Genomic DNA, 16,335 nt, shown 5'->3' with positions numbered 1-16,335 from the left:
GGCATTTTCAGAGCTCCTTAATTTCACCACTCGCCATCTATTTGCTATGGAATCGCCGCTGCCTTCCCATCCACCTAGTTACAGTGCTTCCTGTAGAGTTTCCCCCTGGCTCCCTGCTGGTAACGTCTTTGCTGTGTCTCTCTAGATGTCCTGTGATAGGGTGTGACGGCCAAGGTCACATATCAGGTAAATACACGTCCCACCGCACAGCTTCTGGCTGTCCCCTGGCCGCCAAGAGACAGAAGGAGAATCCTGTCAATGGGGCCCCCCTCTCCTGGAAACTGAACAAACAAGAACTGCCACACTGTCCCTTGCCAGGCTGCAACGGGCTGGGCCATGTAAATAATGTTTTTGTCACCCACAGAAGGTAACGTTTGTTTTCTGTCTTTTGTTGTGTTGTTGTTGTGAGGGTGTGTCACCTCAATGGCTTTGGGTCGAGGTGGGGAATCCCTCTTTGGGGTCATCAGCCGTAGCCCTTCAGACGTTGCGACGAGTCTTGCCGGATCGATGTTTGATGACTTCGAGGAATGAAAAATGCTATTTTCTCTGTTTCTGAAACTTTACTCCGTAGTTTGCAAGGGCTGTAGAAATTGCATTTGGTTTTGGGGTTCTAAAATTTGCTTATGCTGCTATTTTTTAATGGTTTAGTCTTTTAATGGCCCGCTTCGATTTCAAGTGGTGATATTTACTCCGTTATGCGGCGTAATTGTAAACTTTCTCTTTACATATTTATGTCCCTCCCTCTCGTGAACTGGCTCGATTTCAGGCCAAATTGTAGTTATTTTGCTGCTGGGGAGATGTGACTCATCCCCAGCAGCCAGAAAGAGAATGACACAGTGACTACTAAGGGTACCACAGGATGAAAGAGGTTTAGAAAACCCTTTATAGTTTCACAATGACTTAATTCCTTTATCACTGGGTGTCGTGGATTTCAATGGAGTCCTTTGTTGGGAACACTGATCTTCGTCCAGCTTTTTGGTTCACATTCTACCAAAAGAAAAGAGGCTAGAAGATTCACCACACACTTCTCTAATCAAGGAGGGCCCTTCTAGTCTTCTGGCCCCCTGTGCACGATGCGGATTTGACATCCAATGCAGCTTTAGTGAGCCCTGATGCTTTGCGTATGCAAATTGAGCAAAGCGGGGGCCTTCTAGATTTTGTTTGATTTTAAAGATACGTATCAATGGCATCAGAAAATTAAGCCTTCCAGGAATTGCTGTTTTAAGTGGACGTATAGCCATATCTGCTTATCGAGAAAACCTAAATTTTTGAAGTGGTTTTTTTTCCTGATTTTCAAATGCACGGTCATGTTCACAACAGCACACATTGTCCTGAGTTTGAGTCATTATTTCATATTCGGGAAGGACAGTCACAAATCAAGTGTGCCTTATGGCGTATTAACTGCCAAGTGGCGTTACTTTCTTATCGCGGACTCGGTAATATCCATGTTAACACCGATAATGAAATATTAACGCCGTCCTATGGGGGGCACATCCCTCGGTCAGCAACAACAGAATTATCTTTAAAAATCATGAAGTTTTAAATGATGACACCGAGGCTTGGTGAGGCTAGAGAGCAACAGGGGCTCTCACTAGAGGTGCAAGAGAATCGCTCGAGCCGATCCCTTCAGGAAGTCAGGCTGAGAAAAGAACAGATGAACATCCCCAGCCACCCAGACACCGAGCTGATAGGCTTAGGCCTTGGAGAGTCTCCTGCACACGGGAGCCCAGAGACATGTCAGAGAATGTCTATGGGAGCGTTGCCCTCCTAAGTCCAAACTGGGACCCACCCACATGCCTGCTGACAGTCAAGTGCATAAGTGAGCAGTGGCGTCCACGGTGAAAAGGAAGTGAAGCCTCAGTGAATTTTAGAACACAGTGCTGAGTGGGAGAAAATGCTGAAGAATATGTGTGGCGTGATTCTGTTTCCAAAAAGTTAAAAACAAGGAGCAGAATTGCATTTTAGAAAGCTAGGTCCTCATTCACCTGCAGGCAATGGTGATCTCTGGGGGCAGGAGAGGTGACTGTTGAGGGCACCGGGAGCTTCAAAGTCATTTTCATGTTTGAAGGTAAAAGGTGTTCACCTTGACGGTGTTCTTTAAACTGCGAATATACATTGTATGTATCAATGCACATATTACGTGTTTCATAATAAGAAAAAGGAAATTATGAGTCAAAAAATATAAGCTTCAGTATTAATGCCAAGATAGAACTTTGTAGGAGAAAGAAAATAATTAAGTGTTTAGACAAATGAATAATTCAGATTTCACTGTTCTTTACTGGAGAGTTCTTTTGCTGTTTAAAGGGTTTAAGAGACTGAATTTACTTTGGCGTATTCTCTTTAAGGTGGAATGCTTCTCTTTACTCTAGATAGAATTTAATGAACTAACGTAATAAAATGCCTAGCTTATAGCCTGGCACATAATGGTGTTTAACCCAGACGATTTCCTTTCCCTTTCATAAAAATTATATTAACATCTGCATATACATACATATATATATATATATGCAGTAATTCATTAATAATTCATTAAAGTGAGAATGACTTATGCTAAAATAGCACGTTTTAACCTCTGATACACTTTTATATATTCTGTATTTTGACCCTCAAATCCCTGAGGTTTTTTGGTACTCTCTCCGCTCGCGGACAATAGCTAACATCTATTCAGGGCACGCTCTGTTCCAGTAGAGAGCACTGTTCTAAGTACCTTACGTGCTTTATTCCTTTAATCCTTTACAAAACCCTGTGAGCTACAGAGGTAGTGCAATTACCCTCCACTGACAGAAGAGGACAAGTGCAGGGAGGTTCAGGAATTGCCCTTTTGCAGGCGGTGTCGGGACAGCAGCACCCCTGTCGTGACCCTCCTTGGTGTTCAGTGAATCTTTCTGTGTGCCAGCCTCACGCACACGGTTTGCCCCCAGCCGTTCTCTAAGGTAAATTCTGCCATTTTTTTCATGCTAACATTCCGCAAAACGGGAATAAGTACAAAATTTACCTTAGAGGATGGTCGAGAACAGTTTGGCCCATGCATTTACATCAGCATAGTATTTACAGACTATTTTAAAACCTTGCTTTAAGTCTTACATGACAAACTTCTACTCTGAAAAAAATAGCAGTCTGAGAAGACAAATGATTTTATATTAAAACACACACACACACACACACGATGCACGTTTGTAGTTTCAGAACCAGAACTTCTATGACCTCATTTAGTGCTATGCCGGAACTTTGTAATTTGTTTGAGAGCTTTAATATACACAGTGATGTCCACGTAAATCGTGTCATCTGCTGTTTGACTTTAACAAGGCAGATGAAGATATAGTTTAACATCGCGCTGATAAGTGGTAGATTTATAAACTGGGTCAAAACCATTGTGACCTGCTTTTTCTCCTGCCTTTGCAACTCGGAGCCCAGACCGTGATGGTGACACCCCAGCCAGCCTCCACCTACGCAGCAGGTGGAAACCCCGTGAAGGACGTGTTCATCCTCAAATGGGAAGACAACCGTTGATCGTATTTTCCTATCCCATTGTTTTACATTTAAGATTTGTTTCACCCCCTGGAAGATATAACTACGTTGGAAAATACAAAATATCAAGTGGTATTTTGAAATCGTATCCTCACTTTCATAACTTCCCGTACGCTTTAGTTCTAAGTCACACAGCTGCGGACGCGTCACCAACTCTCCTCACCACTGTTACAACTGGACGTGTGTTGCCCTGCGGTAGAAACAGAGCAGTTTGTTTAGAGGACAGGGCCAGAGAATGTTCCTGAGCTCTTAAAAGCCATCGCTGTTCCACTACAAGTGGACTTACAGGTCACTTTCAAAATCCACCTTACCAGCTAAATATTAATCTTGTTCATGACAGTTTTCTGAGAACACACTATGTGACATAAAATAAGACAGACTTGTGCTCACTTTGCAGAAAAAATAAAGATAATGAAGCTTATAGGCCACACTTTACAGTGAGAAGCTTACAAAATAAGGAAAACCCAGTTCACGGTTCTGTTTGTGCTTTTTCATTATTTTCTTTTCCGGTGCTAAATATTTCATAACGTAGCAAATTTTGGCAAACCACATGGCCTTCTTTTTATATGTAATATTATATACCTATTATTTTTATATTTCACATAATCTCCATATAGAATGACTTAGAAGTCATTTAAAAATATGTTCATTTAGCAAACATTTATAAGGGGCTTTGCTTCAGAAATATTTTTTTTTCACTCTGCCAAGTGTCCTGATGTTCAGATCGAAAATGATTGTTTCATATACGAATTGTAACCAAATGTCTGTGGGGAAAAAATATTTGAAGTGGCTGATTTGTGACCATTTTTAATGGTGCTTAAAAATCCTGTCTCTAAAAATATAGCAAAGTTGCAACAGAATTAATGGTTGCTTAAAAGAACAAAACTGTCTCATCACGTACTATAAGACACAAGTTTTGTTCAACGTTGTCATGATCATTTTGGTGCAATTTAAATAAAACGGGTGACATTAAAGAAAAGAAGCATAGCGGAAGGGTGTAGCTATTAAGGAAAAAGGGTAAACCCCACTGCAGGAATAGACACTGCCCACAGGGAGCGCATCTGAATATATTTACAGTGCTTCCTTTTAGTCTCCTTTCGGAGTAGAGATTTTTTTAAATGACAATTAACGTTTTAAAAGCTAGAGGATAAATTAGAAACAGTCCCATGCCCAAATGGTATGCGCTACACCTGTTTATTTTTATCATTTTGGGTGTGTATTAATTCAAGCCATTCTGTAAATATCAGACTACAGTATATAAGAAACAGGAGGAACTAGATTCTGCTGTATTATTCATGGAATTTTGACTAATTTGGAACAATTCTTATTTGTAGCACATATGTACAGTCTTACATTTATGGAAAATAAAGGGACCACTACAAAACAAGGCACTTATATGAATGCAGAATAGTAACTTTAACAAAATTAATTAAATGATAGTATCAGCAGTAGCTATTTGTGTTTTGATTTAAAGAACAAAAACACAAAGCACTATTACATTATTTGAGGGACTTTGCTTTCGTTTTCATAGATGTTACATGTTATTTCTACAAAGAGACTGCAGATTATAATGTAATTACTTGGCAGGCAAAGACAGTAAGTGGGAATACAAAATTTTAATTTTTGTAAGACGCAATGCATGTGAAAAGGGAGAAATAATATGTATTTCACACATTGGTATAATTTCCATGTTCACAGCTTATCTGGATGTCCTCTAAATGCACAAGCCATCAAAAAGGGCAAGGTCTCAGAAGAACTGATGACCATCAAACTCAAAGCGACAGGCGGTAAGAGCACAGAGCTGAAGGCCGCCGTCCCCACCAAGGTCTCAGCCGGCTCCCCAAAGTGTTCTCGTGCCAAAGGATTCTCTAAGTGGGAAGTGCGATTTTAATATACAAGAAGGAAGCTTTCCTTGAATTTGAACTAAAGCCATAACTTCGTCTAAAACACAATTTCTTGGGTTTTTTCCCTTCCTTCTTAGTAAGGATCTCCAACGGAAAATCAAGCAATGCTATTCAAGGGATTAGGAAACACTGGGTGAACTTTTGTTTCCCAGTGCTCAAAACGACAGCTTTTGCACTAGTGTGTGTGTGTGTGTGTGTGTGTGTGTGTGTATGCGCACACGTGCGCGCGTTCCCGGTATAAGTCTTCTATTAAGTTTCAAGAAATACAGTTTTTGGCATTTATCTTTGAATCCTCAAATTTTGTTCCGTACTCAGAATGATATTTTTATGATGAATCTGGATGATTTAAATTTATATCCAAATCTGTATCTGTATTTCCCTAGTGTCAACGCCTCATCAAAGTTAATAGATGCAGTTTCTGAGCTCTGTCTTTGGATCCTTCAATTTCCCTTTGATTCTTGAGCGCTTGCCCCAAGATTTCTCATCACTGTTACCTCAGGCACGTGTTGTTTCCTTAGAACATCATTCTAAAGCATCCGGAAACCATGGCAAAGCAATCGTGTTTGCGTTGGAGATTTATTTGATGGTGTCTTTGGCACATGACTGGAACGGGGCAACCGTTGTTACTTTACTTCTTCGAAAGCATTGCTCTATCTTCTTAACTTGTGTGTTTTTAGAACGAAGATGCGCAATATCCAAAGGAGGGCAACACTTTTGAGCTTCCTACTTCCCTCTAAGGCTTTCATCTGCCATCAGATGCGTTATTTCAAGTGGCCCCTTGGGGACCTGCTCTTCCTCCCGCAGCCACCGCTAAGAGGCCAAGGGGGTTGGGGGAGGAATAGACACGCTGGGGGTTAGGGGCTGCACTCGCCATTCTGGCCCACATTTAGATGCTCAGCGGAAGTGCTTTCTCCAGGTGTCTTCCTTGTTCTTTAGAAATACTCCTCACTTCTCAGTGGCCTCTTAGCACATTCTCTGTGAAACTGGCACAGTTTAATATTTATTTATTCACGTGTCACCTTATTTCAAACAATATGTAAATGAAAGGGAGTGCGATGCTACATTAAAAAAAAAAAAGCTACTTAGAAAGTAATTCAAAAAAAAAAAAAAAAATGAGACAAAAGGAGATCAAAGATAAGGAAGCCAGGTGGGCCAAGCCTGAGGATCCGGGAAGGAACGTGTGAAGCAAGGCACTTTGCAGTGGGTCAGAAGGGATCTCGGATTTGACTTCCGGCTTTTCAGAAGCCAAAGCAAAAGGAGAATATAATCGCTGTGAGAACCACACCGTCAGTAAGTAAATTCGGAGCAAAGAGTTTCTCGGGAACTGAGTGCGTGAAGAAAACATTTCCCATGAATCTTCATTATAAGAACCCAGCAACACCTTGAGCAGTAAAGGTAACGGAAGTCACAGAAGTCTCAGGCTGCTCCTGATAAAGAATGAACAAGACGCCCAGCTGTTGGCACTACAGCAACTTCCAGCGAAGCCGTGCGGGGCACACGGCTCTGCTGGGCTGCCCAAACCCCCTGGTAGACGGTCACAGAACCCTGGGGGCAGCTGGACTGCACACACGTCCTTCGAAGGGTGCTTGATAAATTGAGCATCTTCAGCCGAACTTTCAAAGGACACGGAGCAGCAGCAAGATGGCTAGAAAACATTGACAAGTGTCTGATCTGCCTCTATTCCAAACGGGCCAGGACATTGGAAACGGCACAGCCTCACAATCTAAGGAGCCAGGGGCTGATGCTCATCGGAAGCCTGAGAACCCACAGTGACTTGTGTGTGAAGAAAACCCCACCTGGTTCAAGTCAGGGTCAGGGAGGACATAAGTTCATTTGAGGTCCTCTATAACAGTGGGGCATCGTCCCCTAGTCCCCTGGCCCCCTGCCTTGAAGCTTGGACACAGCCGTGGTTCCCTGGATGACTTACAAAGGGGGTGTAACCCAACACTCTCTAGGTCCTAAGAAGAAAGTCAAATTGCAGTAAACTCAAGAGTGCATATGACTGTCAGCCTCCTGGTGGGCTATACGAAGTTAAACTGGGTACAGATCATTCAGGCAAATTGGTTAGTTGCAGGACACGTTGGGAGCATTTTACCGACAAACTAGTTAAAACATGGAAGCTCTACACCAAAAGCACTTACATTCACTTTAGAAGAATTGGTCTTTAGTTCTCTGCCCTTGCCATAATTAAATTGCCACCCTAATTTTTTAAACCATGACTAGTCCTTGATAGTAAAATTACAATGTCTGTACATGAACAAATGCTTGCCCTTCTATTCTTTGTGGGACAAGTAAAAGTTATGATGGTTGACCTACGTATACGTTCTTATACTTAGTAGACCTTTCTAGGTCTTTCCGTGTGGCAGAGTATCATGTTCTAAATATTGTTATACATCATTCTTTTCTGGATAGAGCTCTAACTACTTAAAGCCCCTTACAAGTTGAGTATGTCTGCTGTATACGCGTATATGCATCCCTTATAAATTTTTACAGAATATAAAATATCGTTATAAATTAGGTAATCCCTAGTTATGTATATTAGGCACAGATTTAATCCAAAGAAAGCATCTTCCTTTGCTTTTAAACAGGTACACCCTTTAAAGAAACAGGGCCACTGAATAGTTCAGCAGAATACTCCTTGGAAAGTTTATATGGCTTCCTTGGTTAACAATACATAGTTGGCCTACCCCAGGGCCCTACTTCTACTCTACATTCCGTTGTGTGTGTATCTGTCAGAGAACATCAGTGCACACATTTTATGGATACTTTCAAAACAGATGAAGTATCTATGCTAAAGGTAGCATTATAATGGTTGAGAAAACATATTCTCGAACCGGAGAGCTTGTGTGCTGAATCCCAGCTCTACCGCTTCCTACTTAACCTCTTCATGCCCTGGTTTTCCCATCCTTAAAATGAGTAATAAGCGCACCTGCTTCACGGGATCCTTAAGAGGATCCAGTGAGTTCACACTGGCAAGTGCAGGTGTGAAGTTCATCCGCTGCAGCCTCCCAGCTCCACTCAGTGGTGGAGGCTCTTAAAGACCGTAGGTACGGAGAGGAGGGGGGCAGACAAATAGATCAGTACAAGTAAGTAAAGTCATGTATTCACGGGGAAAAAAATTACAAAAAGATTGGCTGAAATGCCTCCTCCCCCAAAATAAAATAAAATCTCTCCCCCAATCCCAGAAGTCGTAATGAAAACATTAGTTCATGTATTCATTAATTGCATGAGGATTTATGGAATTATGGAGAATTTATGCTATTACCCTTTTGTGAGATCTCATCTCCAAATCATACCTTTCCCATAGGTGTCCACGTACCTTTTGTTACGAGGCATCTTCTAAATGGCCCCATCGTGGTCAAGAGACGTGAGCGTTCTCACTCTCATTGGATGCCAGGGGAACGCAATCCTAACTAGATCTCAGTACCGAGAATCGGGGCTGTCAGAGACTTCTCGCAAGCATCCGTGACTTAACAGCCAAAATTAAACCCTTGGTTTTCCCTCTGGAAGCTGCCATTCCGCTAGCCTTCCTCATCCCAGGGATGCCACTAGTCGCCAGCTGCTTGAGCAGAAACAGATGGTCTTCCTCGAGGACTCCGTTCACTCATCCCCTTTCTTCCATCCGTCACAAGTGTTGCAAATCCTACCTGCAAGTTTTATTTGAGTGCACTTCTGTCAGCCCTGCTTCCACTGCCATGGGGCAAAGGGCCATCCGACGAGCCAGGACCCCAGGGATAATCTCCTAACCAGTCTCCTGGTTTCTACCGGCTCCCTTTCACCGCATCCTCTACTCAGGACTGAGCTATGCTTTTGAAAAGCCAACCAGATCGCATCAACTCCCCTGCTTAACACTCTTCACGGGTTTCCACTGCCCGAGAATAAGCCCAAGCTCTTTGTGAGGTGGCCTGCTTTCGTCACTCACCGTGTGTTCATTCACGGGGGCCTTCTCACAGTCCAGGGAGCAGACCTTCCCATTCATTGCCTTCCCACCCCAGGCCTCTGTGCCTTCTACTCCGTCCCCCGGGATGCTCATCCCACCCGGGTCCCAAGCTTTTCATGGGCCTGCCTTGTTTGTAGTAGTAAAGGCTCAGATTAAAAGAGCCTTCCCCAGTGAGGGTTCTCAAAGCACCGCCTGTGTTTCCTTCCCAGGTCTTCATCTTTTATCAGACTTAGGGTCTGCCTCCCCAGATACTATGTAAGAAAATGCCATTTTCTGAAGTGGAATTTTATTCCACAGAGACAGAAAGGAAAAACCATTTGACAAAGAAATATAGCAATAGAAGTTTTCGTCTGCCGAAATCAGAAAAACGCCAAGTGCTTAGAGCCCTCGTAACATGTTTAATTGGGAATCTGCGCTTCCTGCTGTCATCCAAATCAAGTATTTCAGACCCAGTTGTCTGAAGAAGATCCTGTCTAGGGTAGCAACCAGTTGAGCTCGGTGCTCGGAATTCTCCAGGTGCAGCCAGCCAGTTCAGAATAAATCCTGAGTCCCGTATCCCGGATGTTACAGAACCATTAGTGTGGTCCTGGGGAATTGTGTATTTTTTCTTAGGAGCCGTGTCACACGGTTGACTCATATTCAAAACGATCGAGGTCCTCAACTGCCGGGATCTTAGCTGTCGGTTCGCTTTTCTTCTTTACTGAATCTCGGAGCCCAGTGTTAGATCGATCTCGTGAAGTACTCCCTTCATTTGTGCCCACTTGGCCCGTTTTGATTCAGGCACTTAATTCCTTACAATAAGGCAGTACGTGCCCACAAAATGGCCACCTGGTTTTTCCTGCCTTGTGGAAAGCTTCAGGGCTTACGGGTTCGTTTTAACATTATATTGGTAAGCGTTGTTCGAGTTGTTTTTGGTGGGCGTGCCATGTGTTGCCAGGTTGGGCTTTTGTGAATGTGCCGCATACGTCTCATGCCCACCTCCCATCGCACACAGGCGGCCGTTTGTCTCGGGTGTGGACCTGGGAATGGAGTTGCTGGGGCGCAGAGCATGGGAGGCTCACCTTCAGGGGACAAGGGACTCTTTTCCAGGGTAGGAACCCCAGGGCAGAATGTAGAAATGTAGAAAAGTAGAAAAAGCTCTTTTCTACTCCCTCGTCTCACAAAGAAATCCCATCTTGTAACTCTGGAACCCACTCTTTTAGAATCTTGGATATGGGTCAGGGTAAAAATTCAGCATGTCAAATTAACGTCTAATTCTCACTTAGCAAACCACAAACGAAACATAAAATGACTTGTATTCTCATTGTCTCACATTTCCGTTTGCACTCAAGAGGGTCTGACTCTTTGTAGGTATAGAGAGTGATGAAGAAATTCGGCACCTGGATGAAGAAATAAAAGAACTGAATGAATCCAACCTTAAAATTGAAGCAGATATGATGAAACTCCAGACGCAGGTAAAAACAACAAAACGACAGAAAGCTATTCTTTGTCTTTAAAGTGATCACGACCATTAGTGGGGGCAAAACACTGAACAGTTAAACCCTGTGATGAAAGATAAACCGTTACCTTACCATGAATACACTGAGCGTGCCTCGGTGACACCATATTGCAAAGCTTGGGTAGGTAGGTCGGTCACCCCGGGCCACCACTGGTTTGGTAGCTGGAGGCAAAGCTACTCGTGCGTTTGTCTTGGGTGCGTTAAAGGATTTAGAAGCAAAGCCGATCGTCCTGTAGTTAGAGTCCCGCAGAACACATGGTGATTTAGAAAAATTGTCACGAAAAGATACAAGAAGACTTAGTTTTATTCAAAACTCAAATAAAACAGAGCAACTTTTCCATTTACTTTTCCTGGAACACCTCTGAACGTGTGTTTGTTAGAAACAGGTCTTTCTGGAGATTTTCCTGGACAGAGTGTTTACTGAAAAAACCCAAGCAGTTTCTCAGTTCTGTAGTCTCCTGTGTTATGTCTGCACCACCCCCTGACTAAATGTATCCAAATGGAAATTAAAAGTTCAGTCCAGGATTTTTTTTTTTTTAAACATGAATAATGACCATATTGCAGCAAGGCAGAGGGATGAGAATAATGAGACAAAGCCTGGGCAGAAGTTTCTTCCCCCCTTCTGTCTTCTCCTGAAACATGGGGTTTTAGGGCCTTTCTGGTTACTGACTCTCAGAAGTCCTCACTCACTGTGGCTTCGAACAGAACTTGGTTTCCTAAGCCACCGTGACCAGTTTTATAATCTTCCTTTAATAGCTAGCAGGTATACAAAAGAGCTTGACGCATTGGTTTACAAATCATGGGGACTCCTCTTGGGAACCATTCGTGAAGCAAGCAAGACCTCTGCTCTCAACGAGCTTAAAGTCTAGAAGGGGGAGATACAGGATAAAAAAAATCGTACGTGACAAATTACATTGTGTGAGACAAGAGGACAGGGAGAGGTGGCCAGATTTTAACCTGGGCCTGGGAAGAAGGAAATGTGTTGACAAAGACTTGAGAAGCTGAGGAGGGTCGTCAAACAGGTATGGGGGCAGAGCATTTCAAACCGTAAAAACTACAAGTGCAAAAACCCTAAATCCTGAGAAGGCCCAGAGTTCTGAGAAATAGCAGAGGGGAGCATGTGCAGATGAGTGATCGAGGCGGGGATCCCAAGAGAGGTCACCCATGGAGCATCCTAGGCCCGTTTAAAGAGCTTGGTTTTTATTGCAGAACCATTGGGTTTTTATTATCATCATTATTATTATTATTATTATTATTTTAATGTTTATTTTTGAGACAGAGAGAGACAGAGCATGGATGGGGGAGGGTCAGAGAGAGAGGGAGACACAGAATCCGAAGCGGGCCCCAGGCCCCGAGCTGTCAGCACAGAGCCCCACGTGGGGCTCAAACTCACAGACCGTGAGATCATGACCTGAGCCACCCAAGTGCCCCAGAACCATTGGTTTTAATTTTGGCTTTAATGCAGAACCATTACGGGGTTTTGAGCCAGTATCAATCAATATATCCATCATATTTGATCTATTTTCGGGCTTACATTTGAAGAGACTGGTATTGGTAACTGTTGAAGACGAGCCAAGAAGAGATTGCATGGGGCCAAGCCAGGTGCAGGGCCACCTGCGAGAAGGCATCCACGGTCACTCCAGGGGGTGGACCCAGGGGCCGGCAGTGCAGGTGGGGACGGTGTCCATCTTGGAGACTGCGAAGGAGGAGCCCAGCGGGTGTGCAGTGAGAGAGAAAGAGAGCCTTCAGGGACACCTCGAAGGTCTGAGCGAGGTTCAAGTTGCTACCGTCGGGGTAGGCGAGGACTGCGTGTGGAGCGGGATTGGGGGAAGCCGCGAAGGCTCCCTCTTGCACCTGCTGAGCTGGAGACGGCCACCGTCCGGCCACGTGGAGAGGCGGAAATGGCGACTCACGGGAGAAGTCCGGGCTAGAGATGTAAACTTGGCGATGTGATCCCAAGACTTAGAGTGATCGCATGGGTTGCGGTTTGGTGAGGAGAAGCTGGGGGGCACGCGCTCCCTGGCAGTGAGGGTGAGCAGGTGCCCTTCCCCCGGGGAGACAAGCCTTTCGCGCTCCCCCAGATCAGCCGCTCCTACCCCAGGTCCTTTCCGTTGCAGATCACCTCGATGGAGAGCAACCTAAAGACCATAGAGGAGGAGAACAAGCTCATAGAGCAGAACAACGAAAGCCTGCTCAAGGAGCTGGCTGGCCTGAGCCAAGCTCTCATCTCCAGCCTCGCGGACATCCAGCTCCCGCAGATGGTAAGTCCGAGGCGGCACCTCCGCAAGCAAGGTCGCCGCCGGGCTGCCGGCCACGGCCACGGCCGCTGCCCGGCGACGACCTCCCCGCCGGGGACCGTGGCGGATACGCACAAGTTACAGTAAGGCGGAGCGTGGTGTTAGAGTTGGCGGCCGATTCAAATCTCGCTTTACGATGTGAGATGAATGTCGGAGGCCAGAGCCCCCTCACTAAAAGTTTGTTTCCAAATGGAAAGCTTAAGCCAGCCACCCAACTCAAGAACCATTTAAAAAAAAAAAAAAAGTTTTTTAACTTGGTGGGGTTTTTTCCTGCCAAGCATGAAGAACATACTTCAGTTCTCCCATGGAATAAAAAAGGGAGCAAGACATCCTTTCAAGACCGAAACGTGTTTGAGTTTTGGCAGCTATTTAAAATGCAGAGATAACGGGTTTCTATCACATTTTCATAAATAAAACACACATTTGGAAGAGAGGCTGCATTGTTGAACGCTTTTCATTTCATTAATGCGTGCATTTTTAGAACAAGTTTTTTAAAGCTGCAAATTTTTTATACAGAATGATTTAAAGAAGCAGCAGTTTAATGACAAAAGATGACTGGGTTTCCTGAAAGCAATAAATCCTTCAATTTACCCCACTTTCCAGCATGGAGCCCTCACCCGACTCAATTCCAAATGTGTCTCTTGACAATAAAAAAAGAAAATCGATAATGTAATAATAGAGAACACAAAGGAAAATAAATTATTACTTTATGGCCAATATCAAGGTAAATTATTGGATATTATTAGGATACTACTTATGAACGTTTGTGTAATTCCTACTTGAAATTTGTATTCATTAGTAGTTCTTCCTTCACAAGTGTCATAAAAATAATCACTGCCATACAAGGGACCATGTACCCCATACAGCTGTCTACAAGGCATTCTAGTGGTGAGATTTAGGGCTGATTACACTACACGTTCACACACGCAGACACCAAAGCCTGAGCCTCGGCATTCGCCTTCCGTAGCTGAGGAAATCAAAGTTCAGAGAGTTCGAGTAATTTGGTCAAGGTTCAGGAGCCAGGCGAACCCGGCTTTACCGTGTGGCCTTTACTCACCTTGCCGCCAGGGTCGTAGTCGGGTTACAGACTCTCCAAGAAACACACGACACACAGGGCAAACAGGAAACCGTCGTCAGATGACATTCACGATTTAAATCAGCACTTTGCTGAAATAAGGCAGTCAGAGAAAGACAGACGTCATGTGTTTTCACCCACATGTGGCAGTTGGGAAACTTAACAGGAGACCATGGGGGAAGGGAAGGAAAAAAGAACCGGTTACAGAGAGGGAGGCAAACCGTAAGAGACGTTTAAATACACAGAACAAACTGAGGGTGGAAGGGGGTGGAAGGGGGCGGGGGGTGGCGGGGCGTGGGGAAAATGGGTGGCGGGCATCGAGGAGGGCACTTGTTGGGAGGAGCGCTGGGGGTTGTATGGAAGCGATGAGTCACGGGAATGCACTTCCGATGCCAAGAGCCCACTGCACATTGTACGTTAGCGAACCTGACAATAAATTACATACAAATCAATCAATCAACACTTTGCTCAGCACAACAAAATAACCGTCAGATTTAGCAAGCCTGCTTTCTAAATAGCAGCGATAACAATAACATCCTTTATAGTATTTAGACCTTTTTAAATGCTTTATTTTTGAGAGAGAGAGAGACAGAGCAAGAGCAGGGGAGGGGCAGAGAGAGAGCGAGACACAGAATCCGAAGCAGGCTCCAGGCTCCAGGCCGTCAGCACGGAGCCCGACGCGGGCCTCGAACTCACGGACCGTGAGATCATGACCCGAGCCCAAGTAGGATGCTTAACGAACTGAGCCACCCAGGCGCCCCGTATTTAGACCTTTTAAAAGTCCTTTCTTCCAAGCATTTTGTGAAGCAAGTGAAGCACGTGTCACACATTTTCAAAAATGTGGGGAAATGGAGGCACCAGGAGGCGGTTAGTGGCATTCCCCCTGTGTCATCCATGTCCCTTCAGGCACGCGTGTGACTTACATGTATCAAGTGACCACTGTGTGAAGCACCCCATTAGGCAAAGGAGCTACCAAAACACACAAAAAGGATAAGGCACAAGCAGATCCTGACTTTGCGAATCTGAAATGCTACCTAGAAAAGAAACAGAAAAATAAAAAGCACATTACAATGATGTCGCAATGCATCGAGGGGAAAATGGACAAAAAAGCGTCTGAGGATGAAAAAGGAACAATTTCCACCCGGTCTGTGAGCAACTTGCTCCGATCTTAGCCCTCAATCCCAGCCCAGTGCTGCCACAGGAACCACCCGGTTCCCGCAAAGCATTCCTCCGCAGCCCCTCGGACGTTCACCTTCTGCAAACAGGGAGTCTGGGCTGTGCCGAGCGTGTGCAGTTGCTGAGGCTGCGTCTGGAGGGAAGTTGTGCAGCTTCGAGGGGCCCAGCCCAGTAGCTACACATCCACCTCGTGTGGCTCCAAGCTGAGCACAAAATTCCGGACAGTCCATCACATCAAGCCCATTAACGGAGTAAAGACGGAACAGGTGAATCCCGACACCCTCCGTGCAGCCACGGGCACCCTTCCCTTCCCTCTCAGACTCTGGGGCCATTGCTACCCTTTGTGTTACTCGGTCCTCCTTTTGTCCCAGCCTCAATCACTCTGATTCGTTCAATGTGTTTTGTCTTCATTTAGGGACCTATCAGCGAGCAGAATTTTGAAGCATATGTAAATACACTGACAGACATGTACAGCAATCTGGAACGGGACTCTTCCCCAGAATGCAAAGCTCTGCTGGAAAGTATCAAACAGGCAGTGAAGGGCATCCATGTGTAGGACCACAGCGCTGCGGGGCAACAGAAATTGCAAACAGCAGGAACACAGCCGGATCTGGAAGGGGCCCCTGTGCTGCGGAGGCGCGCGGGTGGCCCTACTGCATTTACGATTGCAACATTGCACTAATCCCCACCCCCCCCCCCAGCTGACATAAAAAGGAGAGAAGAACTATGATAGACTGTGGATTAAAAGCAATGCAGTCAAATATTAGATCTTATTTATTTTCATATGTTTTTATTTTATTTCTTCATTGCACTCTTTTGGGTTATTTTTGTTTGTTTTTGTAAAGTATATGTAAAATAAATGTGACATTTTTATATTTTATTTATTTCTAATCAAAGAGTTTTTTATCTTTTAACTG

General features: G+C 44.6%; 1 protein-coding gene across 3 annotated transcripts in view; it reads left to right on the top strand.

Moving 5' to 3' along the window:
* The window catches only part of ST18 (ST18 C2H2C-type zinc finger transcription factor), a 108,599-nt gene extending 92,508 nt beyond the window's left edge, over window positions 1-16,091 (top strand). Inside the window, exons 18-22 of one of the 3 annotated variants that reach the window (XM_042972950.1) lie at window positions 146-367; window positions 5,227-5,315; window positions 10,723-10,826; window positions 12,988-13,131; window positions 15,834-16,091. In XM_042972950.1, the coding sequence (XP_042828884.1) occupies window positions 146-367; window positions 5,227-5,315; window positions 10,723-10,826; window positions 12,988-13,131; window positions 15,834-15,974 (700 nt within the window). In that variant the 3' untranslated portion in view covers window positions 15,975-16,091. Of the gene's footprint in view, window positions 1-145; window positions 368-5,226; window positions 5,316-10,722; window positions 10,827-12,987; window positions 13,132-15,833 lie in introns of those variants that run through there. The other 2 variants (XM_042972951.1, XM_042972952.1) reach the window with 2 other exon arrangements.
* Window positions 16,092-16,335: the final 244 nt, after the last annotated feature.

This window comes from Panthera tigris, chromosome F2 (genome assembly GCF_018350195.1).
Source record: "Panthera tigris isolate Pti1 chromosome F2, P.tigris_Pti1_mat1.1, whole genome shotgun sequence".
In the NCBI taxonomy this organism is placed as follows: domain Eukaryota; kingdom Metazoa; phylum Chordata; class Mammalia; order Carnivora; family Felidae; genus Panthera; species Panthera tigris.
Note: the sequence above shows the minus strand (reverse complement) of the source record. Positions and strands in the feature narration are given on the sequence as shown.